General features: G+C 39.9%; 1 protein-coding gene across 4 annotated transcripts in view; it reads right to left on the reverse strand.

Moving 5' to 3' along the window:
• Nucleotides 1-7,070: 7,070 nt before the first annotated feature.
• Nucleotides 7,071-15,689, reverse strand: part of lilli (AF4/FMR2 family member lilliputian) — a 195,098-nt gene continuing 186,479 nt past the window's right edge. For all 4 annotated transcript variants that reach the window (XM_014353081.3, XM_014353082.3, XM_014353080.3 and 1 more), the window contains 13 exons: nt 15,508-15,565; nt 15,373-15,422; nt 13,629-14,460; nt 12,768-13,315; nt 12,420-12,597; nt 11,694-12,328; nt 11,158-11,599; nt 10,941-11,071; nt 10,626-10,826; nt 10,437-10,514; nt 10,227-10,323; nt 9,848-10,148; nt 7,071-9,754 (listed from right to left, as the gene is read on the reverse strand). In XM_014353081.3, coding sequence (XP_014208567.2) covers nt 9,645-9,754; nt 9,848-10,148; nt 10,227-10,323; nt 10,437-10,514; nt 10,626-10,826; nt 10,941-11,071; nt 11,158-11,599; nt 11,694-12,328; nt 12,420-12,597; nt 12,768-13,315; nt 13,629-14,460; nt 15,373-15,422; nt 15,508-15,565 — 3,661 coding nt within the window. In that variant the 3' untranslated portion in view covers nt 7,071-9,644. The remainder of the gene's footprint in view (nt 9,755-9,847; nt 10,149-10,226; nt 10,324-10,436; nt 10,515-10,625; nt 10,827-10,940; nt 11,072-11,157; nt 11,600-11,693; nt 12,329-12,419; nt 12,598-12,767; nt 13,316-13,628; nt 14,461-15,372; nt 15,423-15,507; nt 15,566-15,689) is intronic.

The following is a 15,689-nucleotide window of genomic DNA, read 5'->3' on the forward strand; positions in this document are numbered from 1 at the left end:
CCGATAAACCTTGTACGATACACATTTATTCCTAATCGTAGTCGATTTCGTTAAAGAACTACTTCAAGTATTACGTAATTATTAATAATTTTAAGTTGTTAATATTCACAGTCACTGCACACAGCTCGTAACCAAAAACTTTTTGCTCTCAAACGTCAAAAAAAAAAAAAAAAAAAAAATTGCCCAACAAAAGAGAGCCACGCATTCGTTCCCAGCTCTCCCTTTTAAAATCCACCCCGAAAATAATCGCGCGCCACCCTTAATCTACCTCCAAGCCACGTAATCCTAATAATCCTACTCTCCCCCTTTTTACGGCTTGTCCCTTTAAATCGATCGCTGCCTTCATGTCTGATTTTTTATTTATTTTTTTTTTCCCACAGTCTCGCTTCAAATACACGCGTTTTGGGAACCCCGCACCAACAGAGTGCTATGCCGTGTGTTGCCAGTTGGCCCGATTCATCGACCTTTTCCTTTCCATTCTCGTTTCGCTGGCTCGTTCATTCGCTTGTACATATATAGGCTTCACACGAGGTACCTATACAGTTTCTTCTCTTTCTCCTCCAACGAAGAAAGGAAGATTCTCCTCCGATGCTGCTTCGCTTGACTGACTCTAGATCTGCGGTTAGCTAAGAAGTTACCACTTTTTCACGTAATCTTATGCTTGCTTCTTCCTCGCAAATATTTACAAATAAGAATGGACGGTATATCACTGATCAAAACAAACAACGTACTTGAATTGCACGCGTGAATATTTTTTCAATATGTATATACGATGTACGAATCAAAATTGATAAAATATGCAACGCAGCATCGAAGGAGGAGCTGATCCCGGTGTTGCAGGAATGCGCGTTAGGGTAAAAAAAACTGTTCAAAGACCCAGACAAGATGAGCGAAGCCTGTATACTTGATACGTATATTTGCATGTGAGCATGTAATAGTAGTACTGAGAGGCGAGCTGAGAGGAAACTGGTTTGTGTTCGAGTCTGATGCGTATAGTTACCATGTAACACTGCATTTGCACTTGGAGTCGTTGAATTTTGTAACCATCGTCATTATCGGTCACATAAGCCGAACGAGAGTAAATACCAGCGCTCACCACGTGTTGCTTTTATCGAGGCTTTTATTGAGCTTACCTACATGTATACAAGGACAAGTTGTGCACGTCAGTGTTACGAGAAGTGAAAATAAACAATTTACACACCAATTTTAAATAACGAACTCATATGACGCGAAACAATCAAAAATAGGGTGCAACAAAAATGCTTCGGTCGCATTAAGTATATTATTTGAGCCTACGCTCGTAATAGAATGAACTTTTCATGAATCATATCCCCCGAAATAACCATACAAAACATGTGTTCGCCGCTTGAACGTGCATTCATCTGGTGGCTCGGAAATATGTATTACACGCATACACACACACGCACGCTGTTTAGGGCCAAAACAAGCATAGCCGTATAGATACTCGTTAACTGGGTATATAATTATTTCTTTTGTACTCTTTCTAGCATGAAAATTTGAAGTCAACGAACTCAAATGAAAAAACGTAAAATTAATAAATAAAATGTCGAAAACAATTATTTTTATCTCGATTTTTATAAAAAACAGACAAACGCAGTGGTAAGTAGGTGAGGAAATAAAAAGTAAACACTAACGCAGACTCCGTTCTTCCTTGCTCGCACAATGGCACTTTAAGATGCTCCAATGCAAAAGAAAAACAAAGAAAAGTACCTTCTACGTCGCATCGGAGAGTTCAACGACCCTGTGGTGGCGAGAGAAAGAGCTCCGAAAAAATAGCTCTTCCCCAAAAATCACCTGTTTGCCTGACAACTGCAGCTAGGTAACATTGCCTATATACACATGTATATGTTTCTCAGCCATTTCCTTTCAAGGCTCGTTCAGCGCAGAGGCAAAAAGGCATGCAGAAAGGAAAGAAGAAAGAGCGAAAGAAAAAGGTCCATCGCGAAAACTCGCGGCACGGCGGCGTCTCAAGGCCACAGCGCAGCAGAAGCACTTTTTAAAAAACATACCCACACAAATAAGGTATACTGTATGTGTATGTATATATATATGAGCAAAGCGGAGCATAAAGGCATGGACAGCCCTACACACAGCACAGGTGTGTTATATGTGTATATGTCCGTGTCCGCATCAAGGGATATGGGACTACAAGAGTATATATATATATAAAGGCACACTGAAGAAGGCCCTCTCACCTTGAAGCTCTGGATGCTGCTCGCAGATCCGCAAAAGGAACCAGCAGTCTGCTCCTCTTCTCTTTCGAATACCTGCCGATGCTGTTGCTGCAACAGCTTGCCGTCCACGATTAAACTCTCGATCCTCTTGGTAAGTATTTAAATTATAATGTACTACGATATTATATTACAGTTAAGCTCCACTGCTATATTGGTTTCACGTGTTTTTTACTTTATTAATGTAGACCAATACGTTGATGGACACAACATCGGCAGACTACCACCGATGTATGTGCTACATACAACACGTATAGGTATTATTATTAGTAGCCGATATCACTAACAAGATTTTTATTCATACACTGTACCATTCATGTTACCATTGTAAACAAACTTCAACATTCACTGCTATCTGCATTATGTATCATTAACGAGCGCACTACAATAGTTGTATGTGGCGGTTAACAAAACAAACAAAAAAAAAAAAAAGAGAGAGAAAAACGATGCATACTGAATAAAAAAGAACGAGAACTCGCTTTTTTGTACACGTGTCGTGTGTTTGTATACTTTTATTCACATACAATATGAACGTAAGTACGAATCGTACGACACAAACTTCAATGTTACGCGAACAGCGGACGAGCGGCGACTGAATGGTGTTGCTGCAATGCTGCTGCAGGAGCAGGCTACCTACGGGAGTACGGGTGCAGACTGCAGGCGTGCTGGTAGTGGTAAGACCGCGGCCGGCATATTTAGGGTGTATTCCGCAAATGCTGCCAGCAGTTAAGTTACGTAGGTCGTGGTAACGCCGCATGGTCGGGCGGCGCTAGCGTCAACCTGTACTAACTGTCGGTGGGTTCCGCATGTCAACAAACTCCGAAATATCAGATGGCATAGGAGTGAAAACAGTAAAAAATATCGAAGTTTGTTGACATGCGGAACCCACCGACAGTTAGTACAGGTTGACGCTAGCGCCGCCCGACCATGCGGCGTTACCACGACCTACGTAACTTAACTGCTGGCAGCATTTGCGGAATACACCCTTACTCGTTCGACCCCGTTTGACGCCCGTCAAAATCGGTGACTAATAGTTCTTTGCTGCCAACTTCAAATAAACTTACAAACAAATATTTAATTTCGATTATGTTAAACCATATGAGTAGAATATCTATACTTTTAGAGGTCGATTGTCGGATAGAAGTTAAATTGTAAACTTGCCGCAAATAGCACAAAAAATGCCAACTTTTTATGTTTCATCTATCAAATAAGTTGCGGCTGGTTTATAATTAATAAAGTAACTTTACTGTGAATAGCAATAATTATTTGGATCAGCGCCATCTAGCGGTCTTCATTTTTTGGCCAAAAGTGGCTCCTAAAATTCTGAATCAGAGCAATCAGGATTAGAGCCACTTAGTCAATTATAAACCAGCCGCAACTCATGATGAAGCTATAAAATGAAAAAATAACGATACATGTGTTTTGGGCGGCAAGTTGACATCTATTTCTTACCAAAAAATTGACCTCCTATAGATTTATACTTTTGAAGATAAATTTTCGGGCATAAGTTAAATTGTTAACTTGCCGCCAAAAACACACATACCGTTAGTTTTTTATTTTATAGCTACATCATGAGTTGCGGCTGGTTTATAATTGACTAAATAGCTCTGAGCTCAATTGCTCTGTATCAAAAGTTTAGGGCCACTTTTTAGTTCATAAAATCGCAACGCTAGATGGCGCTGATCTAAATAACTATTACTACTTACAGTAGAGTCACTTTTTTAACTATAAACCAGCCGCAACTGATCTTATAAATAGACAATAAATAGTTAACATTTTTTATGTTATTTGCGGCAAGTTTACAATCTAACTTTTACTTGAAAATCGATCTCCTGCGTCACCTTGTCTAGTATGAAGGATAAAATATTGAAAGAAAAAAAAAAAAAAAATTTTAAATAAATTTTGGATATACATTTTTCATGAAAGGTTGGAAAAGAATGATTAATTGATGCAGTTGATTATTTAAAATATCCTTTTATTATTTACATCGTACTTATCATATATAAATAATCAAAATACTGGTTAAATGTTAAGCCAGTTTATCAGAATCCTTTCATCTCTTGAGAAAAATATGCCAGTCCCGCAGTGAGTTCGGACTGGAAACTTCTGACCTCTTCTCTGAAGCAACAGCAAAAATCACTATCTCGTGTCTTTCGCGGGCCAAGATTTTTCGTGGAAATTATGACTTGCTCATTTCATCCCCCGGTTTTTTAGGACTAGAAACGGCTGACTTTTTTCCTCCAGCCGTCTGCACCGCAGCGGAGCGAGTACTCGAAGCAACAGGCGAAACTGACGCCCTGGTGCAGCCATGCGCTAAGATCTTTTGAGACAGAAAATTAGTCTCCTCGGACCTTGTCTGTGACGCAAAACTAGTTATCTTTGACTTTTTTTGGATATGTCCGCAAGGATCCTACATTTTCATTTTCTTCTTCGTCGGTCGAGTGTTCATTTTTCATCAAGAGCTTTCCCACATTAGCTTCGACCGACGTTTGTTCCTTATCCTGGCCTTCATTAAGCCAGTTTATCAAAATCCTTTCATCTCTTGAGAAAAAGATTCCACTTTATTCAACTTTATTCCAACCGTAAATTTTTTGCGGCAGTAAAAATTATTTGTATATCCTTACTCATCCTTATTCCATAATACAAAAGGACATTATTTTCACTTTTAACAGATAGACTTTTTACTAATAGTTCTGTGCACTACTGTTCTTGTTTTTTATTTTCCTATTATTTTATGTTGATATTTTTACTATTATTTTACTACTACTCACATTTTTTTATTAGAATAAAGGGAATGAAAATTGTTTGAATGAAATCTTTGTTTTATGCATGATAATGTGCATTAATATTAATCTGAAACGAAAGACATGCTTACGTCAAAAAAATTATATATTATAACGATTATATATATTATAAGAAAGAAGATTATATATTATAAGAATGAATATAGAACGAAGACTCTTACTTACTATAAGTAATAAGTAGTGGAATTCGAAAAAAATACTTATTTTTTAGCAACCTCGCGTGGTCTTTGGGCTTATATTAATAAATATTTGTTTCCTGTTGGTTATCGTCTCTTTTTTCCATTATTAACGAGAACGATCTTATGTTTAAGTTATTAAGATCATTATTATTATTGATTTTGCGATTATACATTTTTTTCTTCATTTGCGATGAGCAATAATTATAATATTACACGATAATAGTTATAATGATGACAATAATGTTTATCTATTAAAATCGCATTAATTATTAATTAATTTATTATTGATACGTTAATTGAAAGTGAATAAAAAGCAAGAGAAATATATTTTAGAGTTGGTCTCAATTTTAGTTTTTTTTATTCTTGTTTACACTTTTTACATTTTTACACTTCATTTTTCTTCTAATTTCAAAATCTCTTCGGTAACCTTATTTATTGTTATTTGATATCTCTTTACCCAGCTTTTTTTATTACTTTTGTCAATGAACTCTGTTTTGTAAAACCGTGCAAAAGTCTTGTTATTTTATCGAAAAATGAGTGGATTTAAACATGAAAACGCGCAATCATCTTAAAAAGTAGGGAAATTACAAAGAAAAAAAAAAAAAAAAAAATGTTCATGAAAAGTGAAGGATAATTTGAATGCATGTTAAAACGAATTTTCGTTTACTGCGTTTCAAGCATAATATGTAATATAAAACATAATACAACTGAATAGTTTTATTTATAGCGAAAGAAAATGCTTGTAAAATATTTTTAAAGAAAGAAAAGAAAAAAATCCATGAAATTTTTTAAATGGTATTTAGTGAGCTCAACGAAGCCTTAATTATTTTTAGAGAATTCGTGGTATAACTAAATGTAAGTTATGTAACGCGATGATTCGACGAAACCGTCTCGTAAAGATTACGAAGTAAATTGTCAGTTAACGAGAGATGCCTATAGTTTAATGAATCATAATGCAAATGGTATAACTAAACAAACGAGGTCTTCGATATTGTTTAAGATAATATTGAGCACTTATTTCTCCGCTCAGCATCAATTAATATTATTAATTGTACATTTATATAATTTTTAAAGTTTTTAAGCTGAACGACGAAGTAAGTTCAATGGAGGTGAATAAAGTTAAATGGAGAATTTTACTGTAAAATAAAAAGTTTTTTCGTCGTGATGACGTTTTTATCAAAGAGGAATATACGAAGAAAGAAAATGAAATATTTCTAGTAATAGAAAAATTCTTGTATGAAAATAAGTTTCTTATGACAAATTGAAGAAAAGAAGATTACAATGAAAATCAAAATAAACATTTAACCAGTATTTTGATTATTTATATATGATAAGTATGATGTAAATAATAAAAAGATACTTTAAATAATCAACTGCATCAATTAATCATTCTTTTCCAACCTTTCATGAAAAATGTATATCCAAAATTTATTTAAAATTTTGTTTTTTTTTTTCTTTCAATATTTTATCCTTCATACTAGACAAGGTGACGCAGTTCTTTGCTATTACACGCCATCTAGCGTTGCGAATTTATGAACTAAAAAGTGGCCCTAAACTTTTGATACAGAGCTGGCTCTACTGTAAGTAGTAATAGTTATTTAGATCAGCGCCATCTCTGAGCTCTGAGCTCAATTGCTCTGTATCAAAAGTTTAGGGCCACTTTTTAGTTCATAAATTCGCAACGCTAGATGGCGTGTAATAGCAAAGAACTGCGTCACCTTGTCTAGTATGAAGGATAAAATATTGAAAGAAAAAAAAAAACAAAATTTTAAATAAATTTTGGATATACATTTTTCATGAAAGGTTGGAAAAGAATGATTAATTGATGCAGTTGATTATTTAAAGTATCTTTTTATTATTTACATCATACTTATCATATATAAATAATCAAAATACTGGTTAAATGTTTATTTTGATTTTCATTGTAATCTTCTTTTCTTCAATTTGTCATAAGAAACTTATTTTCATACAAGAATTTTTCTATTACTAGAAATATTTCATTTTCTTTCTTCGTATATTCCTCTTTGATAAAAACGTCATCACGACGAAAAAACTTTTTATTTTACAGTAAAATTCTCCATTTAACTTTATTCACCTCCATTGAACTTACTTCGTCGTTCAGCTTAAAAACTTTAAAAATTATATAAATGTACAATTAATAATATTAATTGATGCTGAGCGGAGAAATAAGTGCTCAATATTATCTTAAACAATATCGAAGACCTCGTTTGTTTAGTTATACCATTTGCATTATGATTCATTAAACTATAGGCATCTCTCGTTAACTGACAATTTACTTCGTAATCTTTACGAGACGGTTTCGTCGAATCATCGCGTTACATAACTTACATTTAGTTATACCACGAATTCTCTAAAAATAATTAAGGCTTCGTTGAGCTCACTAAATACCATTTAAAAAATTTCATGGATTTTTTTCTTTTCTTTCTTTAAAAATATTTTACAAGCATTTTCTTTCGCTATAAATAAAACTATTCAGTTGTATTATGTTTTATATTACATATTATGCTTGAAACGCAGTAAACGAAAATTCGTTTTAACATGCATTCAAATTATCCTTCACTTTTCATGAACATTTTTTTTTTTTTTTTTTTCTTTGTAATTTCCCTACTTTTTAAGATGATTGCGCGTTTTCATGTTTAAATCCACTCATTTTTCGATAAAATAACAAGACTTTTGCACGGTTTTACAAAACAGAGTTCATTGACAAAAGTAATAAAAAAAGCTGGGTAAAGAGATATCAAATAACAATAAATAAGGTTACCGAAGAGATTTTGAAATTAGAAGAAAAATGAAGTGTAAAAATGTAAAAAGTGTAAACAAGAATAAAAAAAACTAAAATTGAGACCAACTCTAAAATATATTTCTCTTGCTTTTTATTCACTTTCAATTAACGTATCAATAATAAATTAATTAATAATTAATGCGATTTTAATAGATAAACATTATTGTCATCATTATAACTATTATCGTGTAATATTATAATTATTGCTCATCGCAAATGAAGAAAAAAATGTATAATCGCAAAATCAATAATAATAATGATCTTAATAACTTAAACATAAGATCGTTCTCGTTAATAATGGAAAAAAGAGACGATAACCAACAGGAAACAAATATTTATTAATATAAGCCCAAAGACCACGCGAGGTTGCTAAAAAATAAGTATTTTTTTCGAATTCCACTACTTATTACTTATAGTAAGTAAGAGTCTTCGTTCTATATTCATTCTTATAATATATAATCTTCTTTCTTATAATATATATAATCGTTATAATATATAATTTTTTTGACGTAAGCATGTCTTTCGTTTCAGATTAATATTAATGCACATTATCATGCATAAAACAAAGATTTCATTCAAACAATTTTCATTCCCTTTATTCTAATAAAAAAATGTGAGTAGTAGTAAAATAATAGTAAAAAAATCAACATAAAATAATAGGAAAATAAAAAACAAGAACAGTAGTGCACAGAACTATTAGTAAAAAGTCTATCTGTTAAAAGTGAAAATAATGTCCTTTTGTATTATGGAATAAGGATGAGTAAGGATATACAAATAATTTTTACTGCCGCAAAAAATTTACGGTTGGAATAAAGTTGAATAAAGTGGAATCTTTTTCTCAAGAGATGAAAGGATTTTGATAAACTGGCTTAATGAAGGCCAGGATAAGGAACAAACGTCGGTCGAAGCTAATGTGGGAAAGCTCTTGATGAAAAATGAACACTCGACCGACGAAGAAGAAAATGAAAATGTAGGATCCTTGCGGACATATCCAAAAAAAGTCAAAGATAACTAGTTTTGCGTCACAGACAAGGTCCGAGGAGTCTAATTTTCGTGAAGAAACATCGCTTATACGAAAAATCTTGGCCCGCGAAAGTCCCGAGATAGCGATTCCTGCTGTTGCTCCAGGGATGAGCGCAAACATAGCAGTCTTTAGCAGCTCAGGTTTTAAATGAGACCACTTTTGAAGCGGTCCTCTGAATAGCATAATTTTACATTATGCTGAATAATAGCATAATTTTAATTATTGAATAATACATAAGGAAATTATTTTCTTTTTTTTTTTTTTTTTTTTTTTTTTTATTATAAAGTGAGTGGTAGTACAGACAATAGAATAAGTACTTTAAAAAGCATGGAGATGAAAAAAAAAAAAAATAAAAAAAATAAACAAAATGAAGTAATAGAAAAATAATAAACAATAACGAATTGAAATTGTCCTGATGATGAATACATGAACATTAATGTGAAACGAAGTACATGAAAGACAGTCTAACTTATGTAACTGAGCTGATACACCTTACGAGTACATCGTTAGATAAGTGGCGATGTTGTACGGTAAGATGCTGACGTAGCTCGGCGTGGGCGGCCGGGGGCTATGCCACTTTGGTCAAAGGGAACGCAGTTTCTTTATGCCGGCTGTCACGTAGCGAGCAAGGTCTGAGGGCGAACTGCGTGGCGACAGTGGACCTAGTGCTTCGTCCAACTGGATGAAAAAGTCTGTAATGCGAATGATTAGCGGTTAATTCATAATTCGTCAACTCATCAAGAATACGCTTCGTGGGAGGATAGTCTTGTATAAGATAAACTTACCGCGATGTTTATCGGTGACGAGGGAGCAGGCCTTCTCCCACTTGTCATGCGCACTTAAAATCATGAACATGTCGTCGTGAAGCTTGTGCATGAGATTATAAGTGTGGAGAGGCACACTGGCACACGTGTGGGTGTTAATTGGTACCGGCATCTGGCCATTGGCTAAGCTGCGATTGGCAAGTTCGCCGCTACTATAACCACTGCTTTGACTACCAACCGAGCCCACAGAGCCAGCTGGCGAGGGTGTAGGCGATAACGATGGAGTACCTTGATTTGGCTCCGGCTGTATTAGTTGCACCTGCTGCAGAAGTGACGGAGTTTAAAATTTTGTAAGAAAATAGTTGCGAGGATAATTTTCAGAACCAAATTTGTTAATTACTTTAGCAAAGTATCTCCCTAGAGTACCCCAGTTTTCTTTGATTTCGGTTTTTCTGAGGGAGTACATTTTCTGGTATATTAATGCCTGGCACCAATAACTAAAAGAAAGACAAGAAAAAAAAAAAATTAGTTGTCGATCCGCGATTAGTTGTGGAGGAGATGACAAATACATCTACTCCGTTGTAAAACTAGTTGGTTACAATATACTAACCTAAAGATAAGCAGCTTCGTGTGAATCTCACTTTCGGCTGAATTATTTTCGTGCGGGTTGAATTTTGTTGCAATGAATCTGAAAGAAAGAAAAACATTGTGAGTACATAAAGAATCCACCAGGCGATGAATGTAAAATTTAATGTGACAGGCCAACGTAGCTGTTTTTAAAATTAAAATAAATACTCACTTGATAATGGAAAGAGTATCTCTGTACATGCGAAAGGCAGCTCCAGCAGATATGTGTGCATGAGCAGATTCCATGGCCTGGCCTGTGAGGATAAAATAAATTGCACCTTCGAGGTAGAGTATACATTGCGTCGTAACGTCAGCCTCCTCGTCGGCACTATGCTTTAACCGCTTGGCTTCGGCCAGGTATTGCTCATGATACCTATGTTAACAATTTTTGAATTGATTATTCGCAACTTTAAACTTTCTCACTGTCATTAATTTTTGTCCACTTGTTCGTCTAAAATACATTTAAAGTGATCGCTGTGAAACTTACATGTCTTCGGACAAATCATTCGGCTGGGAGTAAAAATTTGAATAGAAAACACGCTGAGGTTGCAGAGGCTGCGGCGCCAGACCCATGTCGGGATTCGATTCCCGCTCGTGATTCGTCGGCAGTACATCGTTCTACAATATGAAAAGTCAGATGACCAATAAATTTTTCAGCTCCTGGCGATTGTGAAACAAAAAAAATCAAAGAACGCTGTAAGCACCTGACTGGACGAAAACCTAATGTTTTCGAGCTCCTCGTGTTTCCTCTTCTTCTTTTTCTTCTCATCCTTGATCTCGATCTTGACTTTCTTGTCTAGACTCGAGACCGAACTGCTGCTTGCCTTGCGATTCCTCTTTGATGCTTTACGAGCACCGCTGCTAATATCATCGTTTTTCGGCTTGCCCTCGGGCAACTTCGTGTCACTTGACTTAACGACCGTAGGCTTGGACTTGATCATAGTCGAGCGATTGCTCTTGCTACTGCTGCTCGCACCTTTCCTACCACGGTTCGAGTTGCTCGAGCTACCGCTTTTCTTGATGTTTGGATTTGGGCTCGAGTCGCTGTTCTCGGCACGGCTGGAGCCTGGCATCGACTCGACGATCTCGCCCTCCTCAGGCGTCGAGGGTCTCTTTTTTTTCATCTGACTCGAGCTCGATTTTTGCCTACACGCGAGAAATCAAGGAGATGTTAGTTGAACGAAAAGAATTCCCTCATATCTGACAGAGTTAAATTTTTGTTTTTGCACTCGAAAATTACCTAGAGGACGGCCTGGTGTTGGGCATCTCGGTTCTCTGTCTCATCTCTTGGCCCTTGGACATTACGCCAGGCAGCTTAATCAGATCTATCTTGCAGACAAACCTTAGCGTACTATTTTCGTAAGTCATGGGAAGTACGGGGGTGCTGCTCGAGGATGGGGGCAATTGGTGCTGTTGCTGCGGCTGCGGCGGTTGCTGCTGCTGCGGCTGGGGGGGTTTCTGCTGCTGCTGCTGTTTGTCTTCGTGACTGACTTGACTGCTGACCACTGTGGCAGCCGGCGCGGTAGCTGCCGGGGACGGCCGGCGCTTGTACGGGCTCTCGCTGCCCGTTGGCGTGTTCCCGGTGTATTCCTCGACGTAGATGCCACACTTGCCGCCACCCTTGCCACCTTTGCCGCCCTTACCACCCTTGCCTCCTTTGGCACGAGAATCGACGAAGAGACGGCGCAGGGCACTCTTTTTGTTGTCCTGAGCGACAACACCGCCCTTACCGCCCTTACCGCCCTTACCGCCCTTACCGCCGCCACCTGTTTCTTTTTGAGCTTTAACGGAGGCCGGACTGTTATCACTGTCCGAGTTGTTGGTCGAAGTTGCGCGCGTTTGCGATGGCCGTGGCCTTGGTTGCACCCGCGCAATCTATTGATTTTCGTTTGATCAGTAATATTAGATATTTCATTGAAATAAAGAGAAAAAAAAAAAATAATAAAATAAAAGAAAAAGCACGCACCTTTCGGTTTCTCCTATTCGTAATATCTGACTCACTGTCCGACTCCGAGGGACACTCCGAGACTCGAGTAACCGGCGATCTTCGCCTTCTGGGCTTCAGTTTCGTCGTGCTCTTCTTCTTATCCTGGACCTTCTTCGACGATTCGCTTACCTTTCTACTTCGCTTTGCCTGTGGCAACCTACAAACAACCAATAAATTAACAACACCGCACAGCCTCCTTACGCTCATCGAGACTTGCAAGCACAATTGGATCCTCGGCTGACAGCTCGGTCGAGCCAATGCTTCTAGATCGTAAATGTGTGCAAGACATCAAAAAACAATACTCTCAATGTAACAACAATTACACACCTTTCCCAACAATCGTCATCCTCGCGCGATCGTTTACCCCGCCTGTGCTGTTGCCTCTCATCGATGGCTTGCTCGTCCTTGTCATCGAGTCCATGACTATCCTCGCCGCTACTCGACAACTCCAATCTCGGCCTTTTGTGCCTCTTTCCTCCGATTGCGGGGGACGCGGCGCCAGTCTGGGACAGAGACGGTGGCGCGACGGGCCTACGCGCGATCCCTGCCGGCTCGGAGTCCGAGTCACTGTAGACTCCACCGGTAGTACCACCGGCGCCCCGTCGATCTCCGTCACTATCCTCCTCGCTGGTCGTCAGAATGGGTTTCGAGGGCGGTGGTGGCTTCTTGTTACGCCGGGCAGTGGGACTGCTACCCTGGATCGTGCGCTTCCTACTGCGCTTCGTTGCCGCCAACTTGGTCGACTCCTCGGCGTTGCTAGTGACTACGGACTGGGACTGGACTGCGGCCGGAGCGGCTTTCGGGCTCTTGTCCGTTTTGCGCGGCCTACCCCGTTTTCGCACATCCGGTAGCTTTGGTTTGTCCTGCTGCTTCGCCTGTTTCGATACATTTTTTTTTAAATTATTTTCCATCAAACTTTAGAAAATACTTGGATACACCTACCAACGTGCGATTGGCGCCGAACTACACTATTTCAATAAACACGTGACCGATACAAGTCACGGAGAGGTATTATTGAATTACGAGCATAAACAGATCAACCGACTCGTGCGAACAATGAACGTCAATAGTAAACATTTCGTGTAATTTGACGACCAATCGACATTGAAAGATCAACAAACCAGTCTACTTTACGCGGAAATGAAACACAAAACAAGAAACAAGTAGGTGTCTGTGTAAAACCCGTACCTGTGGCTTGGACGAGGACGACGATTGCTGCTGCTGTTTTTGTTGCTCGTTGTCAGGCGTCTTGCCCCCGGCCTCGCTGCTCGGCTGTTCGCTCTCGCTGAGGCTACTGCTCAGCCTCCACTCCTTGGTCTCCGAGTGCCTCGCCGGCTGCACGACCGGCGCCTCCTCGCTCCTCGCGACCTCCTCCTTCTTCTTGCCGTTATTGCCAGCGACCCCGGTACCCCCGGCGCTCACCGACTTGCCACCGTCGCCGTTCTGCGGCTCAGCCTTAACCAGGAACGAGCCCAAGTTCCACCTGGGCTTGGACTCCTCGACCGCGGGCGGCAGCTCCTCGACCGGCGCCTCGCCCGGCGACCCCACCACAACCGGGGGCGTAGTCGGGCCCTTGCTCGACGCGTTGTTGTTACCGGTTGTGGCCGTTGCTGCCCGATCGATGCTCTGGACCGGCTCGTCCACCTCCCCGTCGCTGTCGTCGTCGGTCGAGTCCGAGCCGGAGTCCGAGCCCGAGTCGGAGGACGAGCTCGCGCTGCCCGAGCTGGCGGGCGCCTCGACAGGTGGGCTCGGCGGTCTTTGGTGCGTCTGGTTATTGCTGGCGTCGACGGGACTGTCGGCCGCGTGCCTCGGCTGGGTCGGGGCGGCCGGCTTCGGGCTCGGTTTGGCCGCGAGGCTCGACGGTGCTTGCTGTTGCGAGGGACCCCGTGCGTTCGCCGGGGACATTGGGCCCATGGGCGACATGGGCATCGGGGACATCGGGACCAAGGGGAGCGGCGCCGTAGTCACCTTCGGGATCAGCGGCGCCGTAGTCATCTTCGGGATCAGCGGCGCCGATAAACTGCAAGTAAAACACCAAATTATACCCCTACTCCGTTTCACCAAGGTCACGAGGTGTCAATGTTTCAATCGATGAGCATGTATACAGGCAACGTTCAAAAGCGCGCCGATGTGTTACGATGTGTTATGCAACCCGACGATACAAGCGTACGAGCATCAGTGCCCATCACGGGCTACAGGAGGTATAATATGTGTACGGAGGAGCGCGGAGATGGATGTACCTCGCTGCTCACACGTAAACACGCCCACTAATCACGATTGATCCGATTGCTCCCTTCCCTCTGTGCATCATACATAGTGTGGTCGTCTTCGTCGCCCGATCATCGTGCGGACATACACACACGCGCGGAGCGTAATTAATATCAGTCGAGCAATTTGAACGCGCGATCGATCAATTTCACTCCCTCCCTGTGTACACCCTCTATTTCTCTCTCTTTTTTTTTTTTTTTTTTTTTTTTTTTCCCTCCTCCTCCTGCTCCTGCCTCGACTCCCGGCAGCTTTTCCGCGCCGTCGATTTATCGCTCGCGCGCCTTCGCGACGTGTCCGACATATTAGACACCTCAAGGGAGCGTCTGTTGCATTGTGTGTGCGCGCACGTTTTTAATATGCAGATACGCCGTTCGCCTCGCAATCAATCGATACATAATCGACGGGCTTTTCGTATTTAAATGAGAGGCCGAGTTCCCTCCATCCATGCGTGTGTGTTTGTATTGTGTGCAGATGTACGCGCGAGTCGTTTGGTGTGCCGAATGGATTGATCGATGACATAAAAACGTATAGGCGATGGGTATGCCGGCAACTTGAAATTTGTATGGGATTTGTCGGGGATCCTGCGCTTCTGATGTGTAGCTAGTTTTTTTTTTTTTTTTTTTTTTTCCACAAGCTGTTAAAATATAGAAAAGAGAAAACTCACTCGACTGACATGGGGCTCCTTCCATCTTTCACTGGCTTTGAAGGTACCGTCTGCAAAGAGGAGAACAAACGTTTATTGATTTTTCTTATTTTCTCTTCTTTCGAGGCGCGACAATAATTCATCAACCAAACTCACCTTTGGAGCTTCATCGTCTTCGCTGTCCTCCGATAGACTCAAGTCTCGCTCCAGATCGCTGCAACATAAAAAACAAATTGTCTCGATTAAACGACCCGACCTTGTGCACGTTACGTGTATATACAAGTTCATCTGTGTTGTTGTTTTTTTTTTCTTTTTTTTTTTTTTTCCACTCGGGGCAA

This window comes from Copidosoma floridanum, unplaced genomic scaffold, assembly GCF_036245765.1.
Source record: "Copidosoma floridanum isolate Cflo_tuat_1 unplaced genomic scaffold, Cflo_Japanese_pri ptg000006l, whole genome shotgun sequence".
NCBI classification, from domain to species: Eukaryota; Metazoa; Arthropoda; class Insecta; order Hymenoptera; family Encyrtidae; genus Copidosoma; species Copidosoma floridanum.